We start from the raw sequence: 18,418 nt of genomic DNA, 5'->3' as shown, positions 1-18,418 counted from the left end.
AGGAAGTAACTGCAGGTGTGATGGAAATAACAAAAGAACTAAAATTAAAAGTGGACCTGAAGATGTGACTGACTTGTTGCGATCTCATTGATAAAACTTGAATGGATGAGTTGCTTCTTATGGATGAACATGGAAAGGATTTTCTTGAGAAAGAACCTACACTTGGTGAAGATGTTATAAAGAGTGTTGAAATGACAACAAAGGCTTAAAATATTATATAAACTAAGTTGATAAACCAGCAGCAGGGTTTGGAGGATTAACTTTGAATTTGAAAGATGTCAGTAAAATGGTTTAAAACAGCACTCTGTGCTTCAGAAACATTAGTGAAAAGAAAAGTATTGATGCAAGGAACTTCATTGTTGCCTGTAAGAAACTGCCACAGCCACCCAACCTTCAGCAACACCATCCTCATCAGTCAGCAGCCATCAGCAGCAAGGCAAAAAGATTACTACTCCTTGGTAGTATTTTTTTTTTTAAGCAACAAAGTATTTTAAAATTAAGGTATATACATTGTGTTTTTAGATATAATTCTATTGTACACTTAATAGACTGTAGTATAGTGTGAACATTACGTTTACATGCACTGGAAACCAAAAAATTCATTTGACTTGCTTTGACATTCACTTTATTGCAGTGGTCTAGAACTGGACCTGCTATATCTCTGAAATATGCTCGTATTTAAAAGTTGCTAAGAAAGTATATCTTAAAAGTTTTTACCAGCAGCCCAGGTGGCTCAGCAGCTTCAGGCCGCCTTCAGCCCAGGGTGTGATCCTGGAGACCCAGGATGGAGTCCCATGTCTGGCTCCCTGTGTGGAGCCTGCTTCTCCCTCTGCTTGTATCTGTGCCTCTCTCTGTGTGTGTCTCTCATGAATAAATAAAATCTTAAAAAAAAAAGTTATCACAAAAAAGAAAAAAATTGTGGGATGAGCGTAACTATATAGTTAACAAATCATTACACTGTACACCTGAAACTAACTTATGTCAATCATATCTCAATAAAATTTAACTTAGAAAGCATTTTATTTTATCCATTCATTCATTCATGAGAGAGAGAGAGAGAGAGAGAGAGGGGCAGAGGCACAGGCAGAGGGAGAAGCAGGCTCCATACAGGGAGCCCAATCCAGACCAATCAGGGGTCTCCAGGATCAGACCCTGGGCTAAAGACAGCGCTAAACAGCTGGGCCACCGGGCTGCCCGAAAGCATATTTTTAAATAGAAACCATAGTAATAACAGCTGCAAGCAAGATCTACAGATTAATGAAAATTAGTAAAACTCCACGGTGAAAGAGGGCATTTGCATAATCTCAAATTATCTCCCTCAAAATATTTATTAATATGCTGGCGGGGCACCTGGGGCGGGGGGGGGGGGGGGCTCAGTTGTTGAGCATCTGTCTTTGGTTCAGCTGGTGATCCCGGGGTCCTGGGATCGAGTCCCACATCAGGCTCCCTGCATAGAGCTCCCTCTACCTGTGTCTCTGCCTCTCTCTCTCTCTCTCTCTCGTGAAAAAATAAATAAAATCTTAAAAGAAAAAAAAAAGGCAGGGGAGCATTTATAGATTGTTATAATGCTATCCCTCACTTCCTTGAATTTCTTCTGGGTTACGAGCCAAACCTGATCTGTAATTTACTAAAGAAAAACTGAGCCAGGCATTAGCCAGAAAGTAATGAATTAGTCATAGGTGTAGTGTGGTCCTTGAGGAGGACGGAGGGCTTGAATCCCTATAAGGTGATTCCTTTACACATCCGTAAGTAATTGGGGTTAGTTTAATAAAATCAGCTCCCTGCGATCTGGGCCAAGACTGAAATCACTAGCACATATCGGAATCTTGTGTACAATATCATAATGTGCATAAATTAGGAAACCAATTTATTTAGACTTTCCAATATATTTAGAAAGCCTATTATATACATTTAACCACCTGTCAGCTAACGCCTCCATTAGAGCCGGCTTCAACTTTCACCAGCGCAAAGAACCAAAAACACCCACAAGGGGTTGATCACTCAGCCTGCACAGCCATTAGCTCTCAACGTCCCCACCTGTTTTCAGGGTTGTTCATTGTTGGGCTCCACAGGTCTAACTTCGGCAAGAGCCCAAGGTGGTTTTTTTCTGTGAACATTAACGACAACATTGAGGTTGAGCTCCTGCCTTCGGCCTAGGGTGTGATCCTGGAGACCCGGGATCGAGTCCCACGTCGGGCTCCCTGCATGGAGCCTGCTTCTCCCTCTGCCTGTGTCTCTCATAAACAACATCTTAAAAAAAAAAAAAAAAAAGATTTAATTAAAAATTAAAGACAACGTTGAGGCCCAGCCTTGTCACGGGGCCTTCTCAAGAGAAGCCCCAGGGAAGGAGCCCAAGGTTTCCTTCAAACCACCCGCACACCGGTACCCCCAGGCCGGCCTCCGCGCGTCGTGGATGAGGAGACGCCAACACAGGGCTCTGCGAGGACAGTGGTGGTGGGGGGGTGTGGGGGCCACTCGGTACCACACTGACCAGGCCGCTTCGCACCGCCTCACCCTCCGCCGCAGTGAAGGCGCCGCGGGGCCTGAGGGACTCCACGTTCCCAGAACGAGGCCGGCGTCACCCACGGGCCTTGAACGCGCGCGCCTGACGTCCTGCGTCTCTCCGCTTGTTGACGCAGGACGCACGCACGCACGCACGCACGCAGGACCCGCCGAGCCTGGCCGGCCTAGCCCTCCGGGCACTGCGCTGGCGCGAGCTCAGGCACACAGGCGCCACAGCAGAGACGGTTGGTGATTGGATGAGGCCCCGGCGTGGGGGGGTCGGTCCGGGCGGTGCGGGGACGCCGCTGCGAGGCCGCTGTTGAAAGACGCAGCCCTGGCCGCGTGGCTCTCACGCAGAGCGCCCGGAGGCCAGAGGTTGAGGCCCGGAGGGGGAAGCAACGGCGTCGGCGGCTGGGGCCGGCGAGCCCCGGGCCTGCGGCTCGGTCTCCCGCCTGTAGGACAGGAAGGCCGATTTTGGTGGGTGGGAGTTGGGCTCGGGAGCGGGCCGTTGAGGGTCTCGTGTTTTTGTGTTTTTTCCTTTTCCCCCTGAACCCCCCCCTTCCCGAGTGGATGTGGGGGCTCTCCCTGCCGACCGCGTTGACCCTTCTTTACCCTTTGTGGCAGAGCTTTGGAAGGTGCGTAGGAGGGACGAGCCCCGTGCCTGTGGAGACTCTAGTCAGAAAACAGTCATGACAGCAGTTACAGAGATTTCGTTTTAGGTCGTGTGTGTTTAAGCCATTTAGGGGAATCTATATTTTTAATTTCGGAATATTTTTATCTAGTTCTTTGTTTTTGTTTTGTGTGTGTGTGTGTGTGTGTTCTGCCGAATTTGTAGGTGAGAAAATGTCTGGCAACAACGACTGGTTTCAGAGTTCCCGGGTCCCTAGCTTCGCTCAGATGCTGAAGAAGAACTTGCCAGTTCAGCCCTCAGCCCAGACGGTAACTACGCCCACAGGATATTCTTCAGAAAGTCACAGCCTGTCGAATATGGCTTCCAAGGTTACGCAAGTGACGGGTACGACTACTTTTTCGTTTGCAGTAACTATTACTTCAGTACTTTAGGATTCTGGGATGGCCAAGGAGGACTCTTGAGCTTCCAATTTAAATGTTGCCTAGATCTATATCCCATCTACCAGTACCAGTGGCTGTTTCCCATCTGGAACTCCAGTTTGGACACTGTGAAAGAAACCCTTCTTGGGGCTCAGTTACTCTTTATTAACTGTTCACCCGCTTCAAGCATGTCTTGCCTTTTTTTTTTTTTTTTTTAAGATTTTTTAAAATTTATTTATTCATGAGAGACAGAGAGGCAGAAAGAGAAGCAGGCTCCATGCAGGGAGCCCTGGGCTGAAGGCGGCGCTAAACCGGTGAGCCACCAGGGCTGCCCTGTCTTGCCTTTTTGAGGTGAGGTTGTGTTAGCCCCTTCAGGGCAGGGACAGGACTTCTGGTTTCTATTACACGTATCGCTTAGCTAATTACAAAGCAGGGACTAACACTTGAATTTAACGTGAAAAGTGATGTAAAATAGTGAATAGGATACAGAATGATCTTAGTCCGTCTGTGCCTTTAGTCCAGGCCTTAGTGACATAATGTGTGGGGAAAAAAAAGGCTTTGAGAGCCTTGACATCATTAAAAAAAACAAGGCTTTGAAGACCTTGACATTATTAAAATTCTGTGATTCTTTGACAGTGATAGCACTTATTTGCAAAAATGGTTTTAGTACGCCGAAAAGGTTTGTTTATGCATCAACAGGTTACACTCCTCAGCTGTGTCAAAATTTTTTAATAGACACTTACTTGTAATGAACACATACACCTAGATGTATCAGGGATAATCTTCCACTTTAGAAGAGGATTTAGTTAAAAAAAAAAAAGAATTTAGTGCTTTTGATTTTTTTTTTTTTAATTTTACTGAACTGACAACTGTAAATATTTATTTTTAGGTAATTATCCAGAGCCATTGCTTTCCAAAGGTCTTTCATCTATTTCAAATCCTGTCCTTCCTCCAAAAAAAATACCTAAAGAGTTCATAATGAAATACAAACGTGGAGAGATAAATCCTGTGTCAGCTTTGCACCAGTTTGCACAAATGCAGCGGGTTCACCTTGACCTTAAGGAAACAGTAACAACAGGCAAGTGCAAAGTTGTATCTGGTTATTACAGTACTGGAAGAGGTTTTCCTGTTAAAAGCAGAGCATATAAGTAGTACTGAATTTGATTATTTTCTGTATTCACGTTTGTGTATGGCTGGTTGAACTGAAATCCCATCAGCCACATGGGTTATTGTCAGGTGTAAATAGTTGTAGACTAAACACACTTTTGAAGAGTTGTTAAATATTTGAACTATGATTAGAAGGATTTTGTGATATTGATACCTAACACAATTATGGTCTAATTTAGCCTCTGAAATTCAGGGTTCAGAGGTGAAAATAGCACTTACATGAGATACTCCATCTGTAGACTTGTCTGTGACTATTTTCTCCATTCTCCTTTAAACTACAACCCCGCTCCCCCACCAACCTGTGGAAGTCTATATAGTACAGATCAAGTAAAATGCAAAAAGGCAGCTTCTGATCTCTTTTCCTTATGACCTGTGATTAGAAAGAACTTTATAGAAAAAAAAAAAAAGAACTTTATAGGAAAGTGGAGGGTTAAGAGAATAAGTGTTCTCGGTAGACATGGATGGGGTAAAAGTATGAGACTCAAAGAAACACAATCCTTTATGTACGATTTTGTGTGTGTGTATCTTTGTATATATACAAGACATCAAGTAGTTTTTAAAATTTTCTCTTACCGATGCTAACTTTTGCCAGTACAGTCTCAAGGCATCTTTGCTAAAGAATTTTAAGTTTTTTGAGATTTTTAGCTAAGATTGTCATAGGGAGGTCGAATTTCCAGGCCGTGATTTTGGACAAAATGACAGTAAACAGGTGACAGAAATAGAATTTTAATATAGAAGGTGGAGTTTTCTTAGGTCAGATCACTATCGGTTGGATTACTTCATGGTCAGTACTGTGGACTTAATTTTTGTGTCACTAGTTTTCTAGTGACACAAATATTCTTCTCAGACTATTAGAAAATGTAAACTATTGGTCACGGTAAGAAAAAAAATGTGTAAGGGCAAATCTTTATTCATCTGAGCAGAAGCTACTCAAAAACACAATCATTGATTAGTAATGATATTCACTTTGTGTGCATAGTACTAGTTGGATAATCTGAATCAGGTTTAGTGATGGGACAAGAGTATCAGTATTTTTAACAACTCTACAGGTGATTTAGGTGTATCCTAAAGTTTGAAAACATGCAGTGTGATGGGATGAACTTAAAGACTCAGCACTCTGATGCAGAGTACTTAATTAACAAATTGGATGTGTGCTGTCTTACATAGTAAAATCATCTGGGCCACTAATTCAATACACAAAATATTCTCAGGTTTTGTAAATTTGGATTAGAACCTAGGTGATCATAAGGAAGGAACTTGGGAAACTGAAGTCCTAGATAGAGGAAAGCAGTTTACTCAGATGCAGTCAGGAGTTGCTTGTAAAACCTTGATGTACATCTCAGTCAAAGTTAGTGTAATATTTGAAAATGATGACAAGGCTTATGTGGAGTGACATTGTACCTAGCCATCCATAACCAGAGTAGAGTCTTAAATTAACAAGGCTTTTTAAAGTCTAAATAACAAGTAAAACTTGAACTGAAAAAATCTTTGCCTTATAAATACAGATAATTCCATTTCATTTTTCATTAGGCAAAAATATGAAAACTAGGTAAAAGTAATTGTGTAAAGGTAATCCTAGGAATTTTGGATGGCTGGACATTCCTTTTAAATCTTTAGCATATCTTCTGTATTATTTATGTTTCGGTTTTCTTTGTGGATTCTCTCCCCTCCACTTGCCTTCAAGGGTATGGTTGCGTGAATTGCTTACCATAACACCCTGGTAAGTTCACAAGATTTCTGCAAAGGGATCACTTTTATTCTGGAACTTACTAAGAATATCAAAGCACTCAGAAGGTGGGAGAAATTCAACTTTATTGGTACTGAATTTCAAAAGAAGAGCGATGTTGCCAGAGGCTCCACATTTTTTACCTCTCATTGGTAATTTGGTAGATATTTGGATGCTTATTATTGCCAGGTTTCATTAAACAAGACACTGTTTCTATGTACAATCTGTACTTTAAAGCTTTCTCTACTGTTCATGCCGAATATGGAGCTAATCTGGCTGCTCAGTTCTGTTCCTCAGAACTAATTTAGGGGCTCATCCAGCTTTAGGTTTAACTTGCATTAGCTCTAAAAAACCAAACAGAAAACTGATAGGCCAGGATGATTTTTCACAATTTTTGTAGTGGGTTATTTTTCTATATAAAAATGTCATTTGTAAGTTCATACTGTGAATTATGTAGCATTCATTCCGACTTATTTTTAAAGGTAATGTTATGGGACCTTATTTTGCTTTTTGTGCTGTGGTGGATGGTATTCAATATAAGACTGGACTGGGACAAAATAAAAAGGAGTCTAGATCGAATGCAGCAAAATTAGCTCTTGATGAGCTTCTACAATTGGATGAACCTGAACCAAGAATTTTAGAAACATCAGGTAATTACTCTTAATTATAAAGTATTTGTAAAATTTGTGTTTTTCCAGGAGTCACCTGAAGGATTTGTTAATGAAGAGTTATTTGGCAACTACAGGATAGAGCTAGCAGAACTTATTTCCTTCCATTGCTATCTGATTGCTGTGACATACTAAATACTAGTTAAAATGCTCTTATATAGGGTATTAAAAGTATACTTATGGTCAGAGTCCTGAGTAATGCATGGAATTGTTGAACACTATATTGTGCACCTGAAGTTAATGTATATTCATCATACTGGAATTAAAAATAAAAATAGCAAAGTGAAAAATAAAAATATTTTATATAAAAGAAAAATGCTCTTGTATTTTTCAGCATCATAAGCTATAAATATGTTGGCTGAATTGTCTGATAATTTGTCAGATTCTCAGTAGCTTCATATCTAGAAACTTGATTTTTTTTCTGTGATTTATTGGATTCTTACTCTCTTAATACTGTGCATTTAATGCTTAAGAGTTTTTAAATACAATTTTTGTGAAGTTTGTCTATATTAAGTTCATGGCAGTTACCATTCTATTTTCTGTCTATATGAATTTGACTACTGTAGGTACCTCACGTGGAATCCTGTAGTATTTGTCTTTTCATGGCTTGCTTTTTTTCCACTTAATATGTCCTTACAGTCCAATCTACATTGTAGCATATGTCAGAATTTCCTTCCTTTTTAATGCTGTGTGTATATACCAACCACATTTTGTTTATCCATTGATGGATACTTGGGTTGCTTCAACTTTTGGCTATTGTGAATAATGCTGTTATGAACGTAGGTGTACTGATATCTCTGTGACATTCTAGTTTCAGTTCTTTGGGTTTTATACCTAGAAGTGGAATTGCTGGATCATATGGTAACTTTTTTTTTTAAAGAACTGCCATATTCTCCATATTGACTACACCATTTTACATTCCTACCTACAGTGCACAAGGATTCCGGTTTTTCCACATCCTCACCAATACTTGTTACTTGCTGTTTTTTTGTTTTTTTGTTTTTTTTTTTAATAGTAGCCATTTTACTGGGGATGATGTGCATCCCATTGGGGTTTGATTTGCATTTTCCTAATGATTAATAATGGTGAGCATTTTCTCATGTGCCATTTGTATATTTTCTTAAGAGAAATGTCAGAATTTTTCCAATTTCTGAAAGGATTTGTTGGGTTTTAAGAGTCTTCTATACAGTAGTTTCCTCTTTATTCACAGTTTCATTTTGCCTGGCTTCAGTTACCTGTGGTCAGCTGTGGTCTGGAAGCAGATGGTCTTCCTTCTGATGATATGTCAGGTCATTAGTAGCCTATGTCACAATACCTATGTATTCACTTCATTTCATCACATTTTATCTCACGTTATTATAAGAAGGGTGAATACAGTAAGATATTTTGAGAGAGACTATATTCACATAATTTTATTCCAGTATATGTATTATTTGTGTTATTCTATTAATCTTTTACTGTGCCTAATTTAAAAATTAAACTTTATCATAAGGATGTATATGGTATATAAAGGGTTTGATATTATCTCTGGTGTGACTAATCAAAAGAGGGGAGGACTAATGTGTATTCTGGATATCAATCACTTATCAGATATGTGATTTGCAAATATTTTCTCCCTTTTTGTGATTTGCATTTTTACTCTGTTCATAGTGGGTTTTGATTCACAAAAGTAATTTTGATAAAGTCCCAACTTTTTCTTTTTTTTTTTTTCTTGTACTTTTAGTGCCCCATTCAGGGGACTGTTGCCAAATCCAGTGTCTTCATCAAGCTTTTATCCTGTTTTCTTCTAAAAGTTTTCACCCTTAATGTTTGTATCTTCGAAGCATATTGAGTTAATTTTTGTATATAGTGTTAGGTAGGAGGTCCATCTTCAATCTTTTGCATGTGGATACCCAGTTTTTCCAGCATCATTTATTGAAAAGACTGCCCTTTTTCCCTTTTGAATGATACTGGCCCCCTTGTCAAGAATCATTTAATAAATATGTGAGAATTTATTTCTGGGTTCTCGGTTCCATTGGTCTATGTGTATGCCATTACTCTAATGTTTTGATTTAATGTCACTTTGTATTAAGTTTTGAAATCGGGAAGTGTGAGTCCTCCAACTTTGTTCTTTTTCAAGATTATTTTGCCTGTTTGTGTATGGTGCAGGCCAACTTGTGCAGTCACATTTTCTTTGTTGAAATTATTTGTGCTTAATAAACAAGGTTTAATATTTTTGGTTTTCATTCTACCTGAACCCAACTCTAAGTAAATGGAAAAAAAAAATAATCTTTTTCTGAGTTTTTAAAGTTCTATTTTTCTATAGTCCAGAATGTATGTGTCTAATTATAGTTCTCCTTTGCCTAATTAATGTGAACTGCAAATAACATTGTTAGTCTTTCCTTACTAATTTTGATATATTAAGTCAGTATTTCATCTTACTCAAAATTAAGTCCGGAGTAGTAGTTTTTTTTGCTTCCTTTGTTTTTATGAATGATTCTCAGGAGATACTAATTACTTTAGTTGAACTTTTGCTCCTGGAACCTCTTCATTTAAACTTTTCTGATCTTTTTATTTGTTTCTTTGGTTTAGTGTCATGTTCTTTTTTTGTTTTCCTCAGTTCCCTAACTTGGGATCCAAATCGGAAAGCCATTGCAAAGAATGGGACAAGCTTTGAAAACTCTGAATGTAGTATCCCGCTAGGAAAAATGATAACTTTTACTTATTAAATTTTAATAAGATACTAATTTTAAGTGTTTTACATAGTATTACTGTAAATAGAAAATTGTTCATGAGCATCTGAAACAAGGTTCATTTTAAATACTTTTAGGATTGTGGCATCTGTGATAATGCAAAGTATATAACAGCATAAGATTAGGAAATCCAGAACTGTGTGTATATAATTTCAACATAGGAAAGACCTTTATCAAGGATGAGCTATGGATATTTGATGGGTTGGAGTTGGCAGAACTATACAGAAAAAAATAATCATTCTCAGACTGCTATTTATTATAGAATAATAAGGTAGGTATCTGCTCTTTGGAACATTGATGTTTTATGTTTCTTTATGTTTTTTATTTACAGGTCCTCCTCCTATCCCTGCAGAACCTGTTGTTTCACCTGAACCAGCATATGTCTCAAAAGTACATTATGGTAGGAAAGTCCCTTATGATCTTTTTTAGTAACCCAATAAAGAATTATAATTAAACATGTATTAAAATATGCTTAGATATGAAAATATATACTACTATTTTATTATTCAAATCTGTAACACTTCTACAAAGAGGAGACTTTCCTTTTATATTGTGCTAAAAAAGAGAAATAAGGAGCGGAAGAAGAAAGGTTGAAGAAAATTTGAAGAAATGACTTTTTTTCTATAAGGGAGTGGTTCATCAATTTCATATAGCTGCTCTTTTGAAATGCTTTGGTAGGCTTGTCATTAATAAAAACCAATGGCTTTCTGATGCTTAATGGTTGGGGGTTTTATTTTAAATAATTGTTTACTTTTTTTTTTTAAGACTTTATTTTTTCATGAGAGACACACAGAGAGAGGCAGGGACACAGAGGAAGAAGCAGGCCCCACGCAGGAAGCCCAACGTGGGACTCGATCCTGGGTCTCCAGGATCATGCCCTGGGCCGAAGGCAGATGCTCAACCACTGAGCCACCCAGGCATCCAATAATTGTTTACTTTTAATGGCAGTTATTTGTCACTCAAGCTCAAGAAAACTGCAATTGCAGTTACTAGTTGTATGACCTACAATCAGCTACTTCTCTATGCATCTTAATTTTTTCATTTATAAAATGGCTATAACAGTAATTACCTCAAAGGGTACTTATGAGAATTTAATGAATTCATTCATGTAGAATACTTAAATCAGTGCTAGTAGATACTTCCTAAATAGTAACTTTTTTTTTTTTTACAACATTTTGTCATATTTGACATTGTATGGTAGTAGTTGTATACATTTCTTATCGGATCATAATTCTCTGAAAGTCAGGAAATTATTTCTACATTGCCTACACAATAGTTAATACTACAGACTTCAAAGTTTAGAGTATTTACAGAATTAAAATGAAAAAATACCCTTCTCTTCTAGGTCTAAAGATGAGGGTTTAAAAAACAGGAGGACCTGTAAATAAAAACATAAAGAAACATGAAACATCAATGTTCCAATTTATGCCTATTCAGACTTGGGTTGTCCATTGTCAGTCTTTTTTTTTTTTTTTTTTTCCTCCATTATCATTATAAAACAGAAAATCTGTGCTTTTGTGAACTTGTTTGGAGTAAAAGAACAAACAGACCAGGGAAATAGACATATTCAAATGACAAAATCCATCAAAGTTCAATACAGTAATTTAACAATCATAAGAATTGGTGAAAAGAAGGGAAGTGAGGGTTGAATCCAGCAACAATCATCCCTTAATATGGGGACAGGGCTCTAGTGTGTCATTTCAGCCTCTGGGCAATTTTAATTAATGGCAGGACAGAATCTCTGGTCAGTAACTGACAATATAGATTAATATACCCTGAGAAAACAGACCAATCTGTGAGGAAGGAAGAACACATAATTAACAGTGTGTTTAAAAAAAATACATGATTAGAGTCAGGTTTTAGTAGGCTCAGACACGAGTCAAGTTGTCATAAAAGGGAGAGCAAACTCATCCTTCAAGCTAATGGGTAAACACAGGAGTTGGATGTTACTCCCTTTGAAAAAAAAAAAAAAACAAAAAAAAAAAACGATTTTAGACCCACAGTAATTTCCAGGACAGATCCTATTTGGCCAATTAGAGAGAGTATTGGTATTACACAGACTGTGTGCTTTGCCCTATTTCTCACTGACCATATTTCATGAAAAATAATATTTTGGGGCACCTAGGTGGCTTAGTTGGTTAAGCGTCTGCCTTTGGCTCAGGTCATGATCTCAGAGTCCTGGGATTGAGTCCCACTCTGGGCCCCCTGCTCAGCAAGGAGTCTGCTTCTCCCTCTGCCCTTCCCACCACCAATTCTCTCTCTCTCTCCCTCCCCCCCCCCATAAATTAAAAATAAAATCTTTAAAAAATGATATTTTGAGGTGACTGGGTAGCTCAGTCAGTTAAGCATCCAACTCTTGATTTAGGCTCAAGTTATGATCTCTGGGTTGAGAGGTGGAGCTCCACACTGGGCTCCACACTAAGTGTGGAGCCTGCTTAAGCTTCTCTCCCTTTGCACTTCCTGCCCTGTCTGCAATAAATAAATACAAATTTTTAAAGTGGTATTTTGGCTCTGAGGATAGGTTCAGGTGACATGATACTAAAGATCACTTGAAATTAGCTACTTAAAACCAAAGAAATGGTGTTAAATGGCATTATGTATGTCATGTTTTTATCTCATCCTTCATTTTCAGTAACTTGGGAGAACATTTTGTTTCCTCAATAGCCAGGACAAATGTATAAGGGAAATAGTATTGCATTTGATTTTTATTCTTTACATGCATGGTAATAAGAGACACGTTTAGTAACTAAGACTTGGTTATATTCACAGTATTATTTCCTTCAACACTGAATTAAGATCAAGAGGTATACTTAAGAGGTATACTTATATGTTGTCAAGTCCCAAATGTTCTTTATGATATTTAGATGCAACCATTTAAAGTGTAGCAGAACATTTTTTTGCCCATCCACAATTCTTATTCTGTCAGTACTAATTGCAGTGTGTTTTTCTACTCCATAACACAAAATACACGCTAACTATATATGACATGATTAAACAAATTATAGTACATTCATTCTGTGGACCCACAAAGAAGGATGAGGTAGTCCCTGAGTGATGTCTGAGACTAGGTAAATGCAAAAGGTGCATTTCAGAATGTTCCAGTTTTTGGTTTTTTGAGTGACATATGTTTATATTTACAGATTCTAAAAGTTTCTATTAGAAAGTGGTAATATTATCTGCATTTGGTAAAAAGTTAAATTTAGGGCAGCCTGGGTGGCTCAGAGGTTTAATGCTGCCTTCAGCCCAGGGTGTGGTCCTGGAGACCCAGGATCCAGTCCCACATCGGGCTCCCTGCATGGAGCCTGCTTCTCCCTCTGCCTGTGTCTCCGCCTCTCTCTTTCTCTGTGTCTCTCATGAGTTAATAAATAAAATCTTTAAAAAAAATAAATAAAGTAAAAATTAAACTTAAAAATATTTTTATTTATATATTTTTTATTACTTTTTCCTCTGTATCATGAATTTTTGGTGATAAGCAGGGCCAAGTTGCTGAGTAGTTCTCATTACGTTTTTATTGTGTAAGGATCAAAAACTAATTCATACACCACACATGGATAGTTTTGTTGATAACAGTTTTGGTGAAATGTATGCTAGCATGCAATTGTAATAATTTACATCTCCACGTTATATGCTTTGTGATGAGATAAAAGAATATAGCCCTTACTTCATTTTTTCCTGAGCTTCATTTTGTGATTGATTTTGTGATTGTTCACATTCTTCGTGATAATGTGAATTTGTTTTTGCCAATAAGAGAGCATTAACAATAGTAACAGAAAAATTAAAGTTTAACAAATATAAACAAAGCATGTAAATGGCCTAACTGAAATGTGTTGTGTCCCATTAGTAGAATGTTAGTTGAGAATGCTAATATCATACTTTTATTATTTGTGTGCTTTTTTAATGTAATGATTATTGAGCAGGTAAAAAGAATTTGTGAAAATGATAATTCTTCATTTCTTATGTAACGCATGACAGCAAAGTTGTTTCATTGCTTTTTGTCCTCTAAAAATGTGAAACGGACTGCAAACCACTTGGTAGACTGCTTAGCAATCATCATGAAACATCAGGAGCTATTAGTGATTTGCAGCTAAACTTGGAGAAACACTGTATTAGGGGATTCTGCAACCTCTCATTCTCTAGAACGATGGTTCTTCAGTAGGGGTACACAAAACAAATGGCCAAGGCCCTACCCCAGAACCTTAATTTTAATAAGCTCTGTCATTTTTTTTTAATCCACAGGTAACTTTTGATTATATTCTTGATTATCAACTGTTTTCTAGTAATCCTAATTACTTAAAATTATCTTTATCCCCTTGCAAAGTGCAGGACTTCTTCAGTGGGAACATGGAACTGTATCAAGGGTCTAAGTGCTTAGTTCTTTGCAGTGGTTCTCAGCGGGGCAAGTACTAAGGGGAATGTATTTTAATTGTCACAGTGTTGAGGGAAGACTACTGGCATTTGGTGAGATGTTAGTTGGCAGTGTGGGACAATCCTATTAAATGACTTGTGTCTTGTATAATTTTTAAATACTTCATCAAATGTAGATCAGTAACTAATATGAAGTATTAATCTTTTTACAATAAATTTTCCATAAAGCTCAATAACATGTCTTTTTTAGAATTGAATGCTTTAAAATATCAATCAGTGGCATAAATTATAATTTGTTCACATATGTAAATTACAAACTCAATTGTAAGGTTATAATAGGAATAATAGAGGCCTCTGGGAGAAAGCACTGTGTTCTTCAAATCATATTCCATTTGATTTTTTTTTCCAGAAGGGAGACATATTCAGTATGCAAAGATATCACAAATTGTTAAAGAAACATTTAATAAACTAATTTCTAATCATTCCGAATATCTGAAATGTAGCAATTCATTGGCTGCTTTTATAATTGAAAGAGGTAAGTCCAGATATTTGGGATGTGTTGGTTTATGGAAAAAGTGTTAAATAACCTCATCATTGGAGCTATATATAGTAGTATTTTGACTCTTTGGTCCTTTTTACAATGGTGTTGCATTGATTTGAAGTGGCCTTTTCTAGTGGATGTGGATCATTAAATACAAAGGCTCTCAATGTTACAGTATACTGACCAGAAGCCAATAGAGAACTGCAGAAAAGTAAAATGCCTAACATTTTAAACAGTAACTCTGTTGGAACTACTACCAACTTGAAATCTAATTTTCCATTGTAATAAACATTGAGAAGGACCCCATAAAAATGAACACATTTTCAAATACGAAAATATTATAATATGAAAAATCATGAGCTTCTGGTTTTTCTTGTGGATATTATGATTCTAACTACATTTTATCTTTTATTTACCCTTTAGTGTTCTAGATTAATAATTTAATAAAAGTATTTGAATTTTATGTTCATCTTGGAGTAAGATGTAGATGATATAAAACAATTGAGATTTGGTCTATTTTTTTTTTTAAGATTTTATTTATTCATGAGAGACACATAGGGAGAGGCAGAGACACAGGCAGAGGAAGAAGCAGGCTCCACACAGGGAGCCTGAAGGGGGTATTGATTCCCGGGGCCTCCAGGATCAAGCCCTGAGCCAAAGGCAGGTGCTAAATCACTGAGCCACCCAGGGATCCCCAGATTTGGTCTATCCTTAGGGAGTTTTTATAATTTAGGGAGAGAATGTTTATACACACATATATACAAATACTGTTGAAAGTCTAAGTTGATAACAGTTATTTTCTGTAATCCAAAAATGCATGAAAATTAATAGATTGTAGAGAGCCAATAAGGTTAAAATCTTTGGGACGTGAAACTAAGGGTTAATAAGGCTTGGATAAATAGAAGAAAAGACATTTTTGAAGAGAGAAAGGCATAAGGGAAGAAAGTGGGAGTGAGAAAACTTCATGGAACAATGAGAGAAATTTATTACTAGTGCAGAAAAGTGTGTACATACGTGTGTGTATGTGTGTGCGTAATACAAAATATAGTTAGGTTGATAAGATGTTACCAGATTATGGAGTCCTTTAAAATCCAGTCAAAAGTTGGATTTCATGAAATAGAAAGTGGTGAAAGATTTTTGGTTAGGGATTGATACCGTACTCTAATTGTTGGATACAGCATGAGATTTAGCTCTGCTACCTAAGTGACTTTGGGCATGTTATATATTTAACATCTCTCTGCTACAGTTTTCTTCTAATTTCTGAAAAATAGAAGTAATAACTTCTACTTCATGGAGTACTAGGATTAGATGTGATAATATAAATTATTTGGCACAGTACTTGGCATTTAGGAAAAGCTTAAATTACATTTGTAATGATTAAAATAAGTTGATGTTTAAGCAATAATTGCCAACAGTTTTTTAAAAATACTACAAGGATTGGTCCTGAATTAGAGTATTGTAACTTAGATTATTGTAATGGAGCTGCTTACATTAGAGTTGAGAAAGATATGAACAGGGAAAGAAGATAATATTTTTTAGAAATTGATGTGATTAGATGAAAGTGACAATGACCGATGAAATAAGACCTAGCATTTCAAGTTTACATAGTAGAATGATCATTGTTCCCATATACACAGGAATCTGGAAGCTGATGTGAAGTTGTATGAATAGCATGGATGAGAGTAATAAATCTGGTTTTAGTGATACAATTGTAAATCTAGGGTGCGGAGACACTGAGTAAAATTAAGTACACGTTCCTGGAATAAGTGACTTGATCAATGCATACTTACAATGTATTAGAAGCCTCAAGTGGATATTCCTCACTGCCCAGCCAACCGGTGTCTAGCAGGGTTGATCACACATGCCCTGAAATGTCTACTTCATACTTTGTCCTCAAATATCCCAGATCCTCTTTTCTATCCCTGCTTTTAACTAATGGCCATGTGTCATTTTTTTTTTTTTATTTATTCATGAGAGACAGAGAGAGAGGGAGAGGCAGAGACACAGGCAGAGAGAGAAACAGGCTCCATCCCGGGAGCCCAACATGGGACTCGATCCAGGGTCTCCAGGATCACTCTCTGGGCTGAAGGTGGTGCTGAACCGCTGAGCCACCCAGCTGCCTCATGTGTCATAATTTTTTTATTGTGTCTGTAAGAAACTATCAAATCCAAACTTCCTTTTGTTCTTTACCATCAAATCTATGTAATTTCTTCCATTTGAGCTCATCTTCTCTGCTGTGAGTAGAGGAAGGATCTTTGATAGCTGATCCCTTCACTTAAGTATTGGTTCCATTCCCTCTTTCAACTTGATGAATCCCTTCTGTTATTGCCTTTTACTGCATTATGAAACTAGTATCTCCCTGAAACATGACAGGTCCTGTTACAGAGTTTAAATATAAACTGAGTTTCTATTTATAACTCAGAACTTTACATCACCATTCCAGAACTTAGTGACACTATATAATTTGCTTTTACCACCACCATCCACTTACTGGAGCAGCTACATTTGTGATGATGGAACTTCTTATTTTTCCCATCTAGTTCTATTTCCCCTCTAGCTTTCTCCATCTCAGTACCTGGCATTTTCCCAGTTGTTTAGGCAGGCTAAAAAACTGAGTTCTTTCCCTAATAACCTAATAACAGTTTATGTCTAAGTTCTGTTATGTCCCCAAACACTACGTCAGATCTGATTATTCTTTTCCAACCACTCTTCATTACTCAAGTCTTAAGTCATTATGTCTTCAGCTTCTTGGACCCTAAATATCCATGTAAAGGAATGATCTTAAAATGTAACACAATATGGTTTTCAGTCTCTTACCCTCAGCTTCACCATACATAGCTCTTGAGTAAAATCCACAGACTCCTTAGCATGATTTATGATGACTCTCTGACCTCATCTGATGCCATTTCCTTACCTCTTTGCTGGAGCAGCTATACTGGTCTCCCTGCCCAGGGTCCCCAGAAGCTTGCTGTTTTGACTGCAATGCCCCTTACCTCACACCTCATGTTGAAACTTAAATTTCGGTTTCATAGAGATTCTGCATCTAGTTTGCATGAGGTAACCTCGCCCTCCATTATTTTTTTACATTGGCCCCTTTAAAGCACATGTCATAGTTTGTGGTTTGTTTAGTCTTTTTCTGTCTTTATTAGAAGCTTCATGAGGGCATGTCTTGCTCAACTTTTTATTCCTAGCGTATACTTTTTAGTTCTTCAGTTTTTATTGAATTAATGAAAGTCCTTTTAGGTATTTGCAAAGGTGAAACCTTTTTATTTAAGATTTATTTATTTTAAAGAGAGTGTGTGAATATATGAGCGGGCAGAAAAGAGAGAATCTCTAGCAGTCTCCCTGCTGAGCATGGAGCCTAGCCTGACTGAGGGTTCTGTCGCACAGAGCTCAGTCTCAGGACTCTGAGATCATGATGAGCCAAAATCAAGAGTCAGACACAACTGATTGAGCCCCCCAGGCACCCCTGAAACTGAACTTTATTTGAAAGTCTAAGACTAGAGATTTTCTGAAATAATCAATATGAAGTAAAAAAAAACGCAAGATGTTCAGAGGAGAATATTCTAGAGAAAAAAGAACAATGAGCTTAGTGACTACACTATAGAAAAGCCTTAGAGTTAGGATGTGAAAGAAAAAAGGATTATGTAATCTGAGCATAGAGTTT

At 37.4% G+C, this 18,418-nt stretch overlaps 1 protein-coding gene across 11 annotated transcripts in view; it reads left to right on the top strand.

Annotated features, from left to right (window-relative positions):
• The first annotated feature begins 2,629 nt into the window (after positions 1 to 2,629).
• The window catches only part of ADAD1 (adenosine deaminase domain containing 1), a 98,196-nt gene continuing 82,407 nt past the window's right edge, over positions 2,630 to 18,418 (top strand). For 3 of the 11 annotated variants that reach the window (XM_072788515.1, XM_072788512.1, XM_072788518.1), the window contains exons 1-6: positions 2,815 to 2,979; positions 3,338 to 3,517; positions 4,442 to 4,630; positions 6,928 to 7,095; positions 10,177 to 10,245; positions 14,620 to 14,745. In XM_072788515.1, coding sequence (XP_072644616.1) covers positions 3,346 to 3,517; positions 4,442 to 4,630; positions 6,928 to 7,095; positions 10,177 to 10,245; positions 14,620 to 14,745 — 724 coding nt within the window. In that variant the 5' untranslated portion in view covers positions 2,815 to 2,979; positions 3,338 to 3,345. Of the gene's footprint in view, positions 2,748 to 2,812; positions 2,980 to 3,013; positions 3,138 to 3,337; positions 3,518 to 4,441; positions 4,631 to 6,927; positions 7,096 to 10,176; positions 10,246 to 14,619; positions 14,746 to 18,418 lie in introns of those variants that run through there. The other 8 variants (XM_072788513.1, XM_072788523.1, XM_072788521.1 and 5 more) reach the window with 5 other exon arrangements.

Source organism: Canis lupus, chromosome 20 (genome assembly GCF_048164855.1).
Source record: "Canis lupus baileyi chromosome 20, mCanLup2.hap1, whole genome shotgun sequence".
NCBI classification, from domain to species: Eukaryota; Metazoa; Chordata; class Mammalia; order Carnivora; family Canidae; genus Canis; species Canis lupus.
Note: the sequence above shows the minus strand (reverse complement) of the source record. Positions and strands in the feature narration are given on the sequence as shown.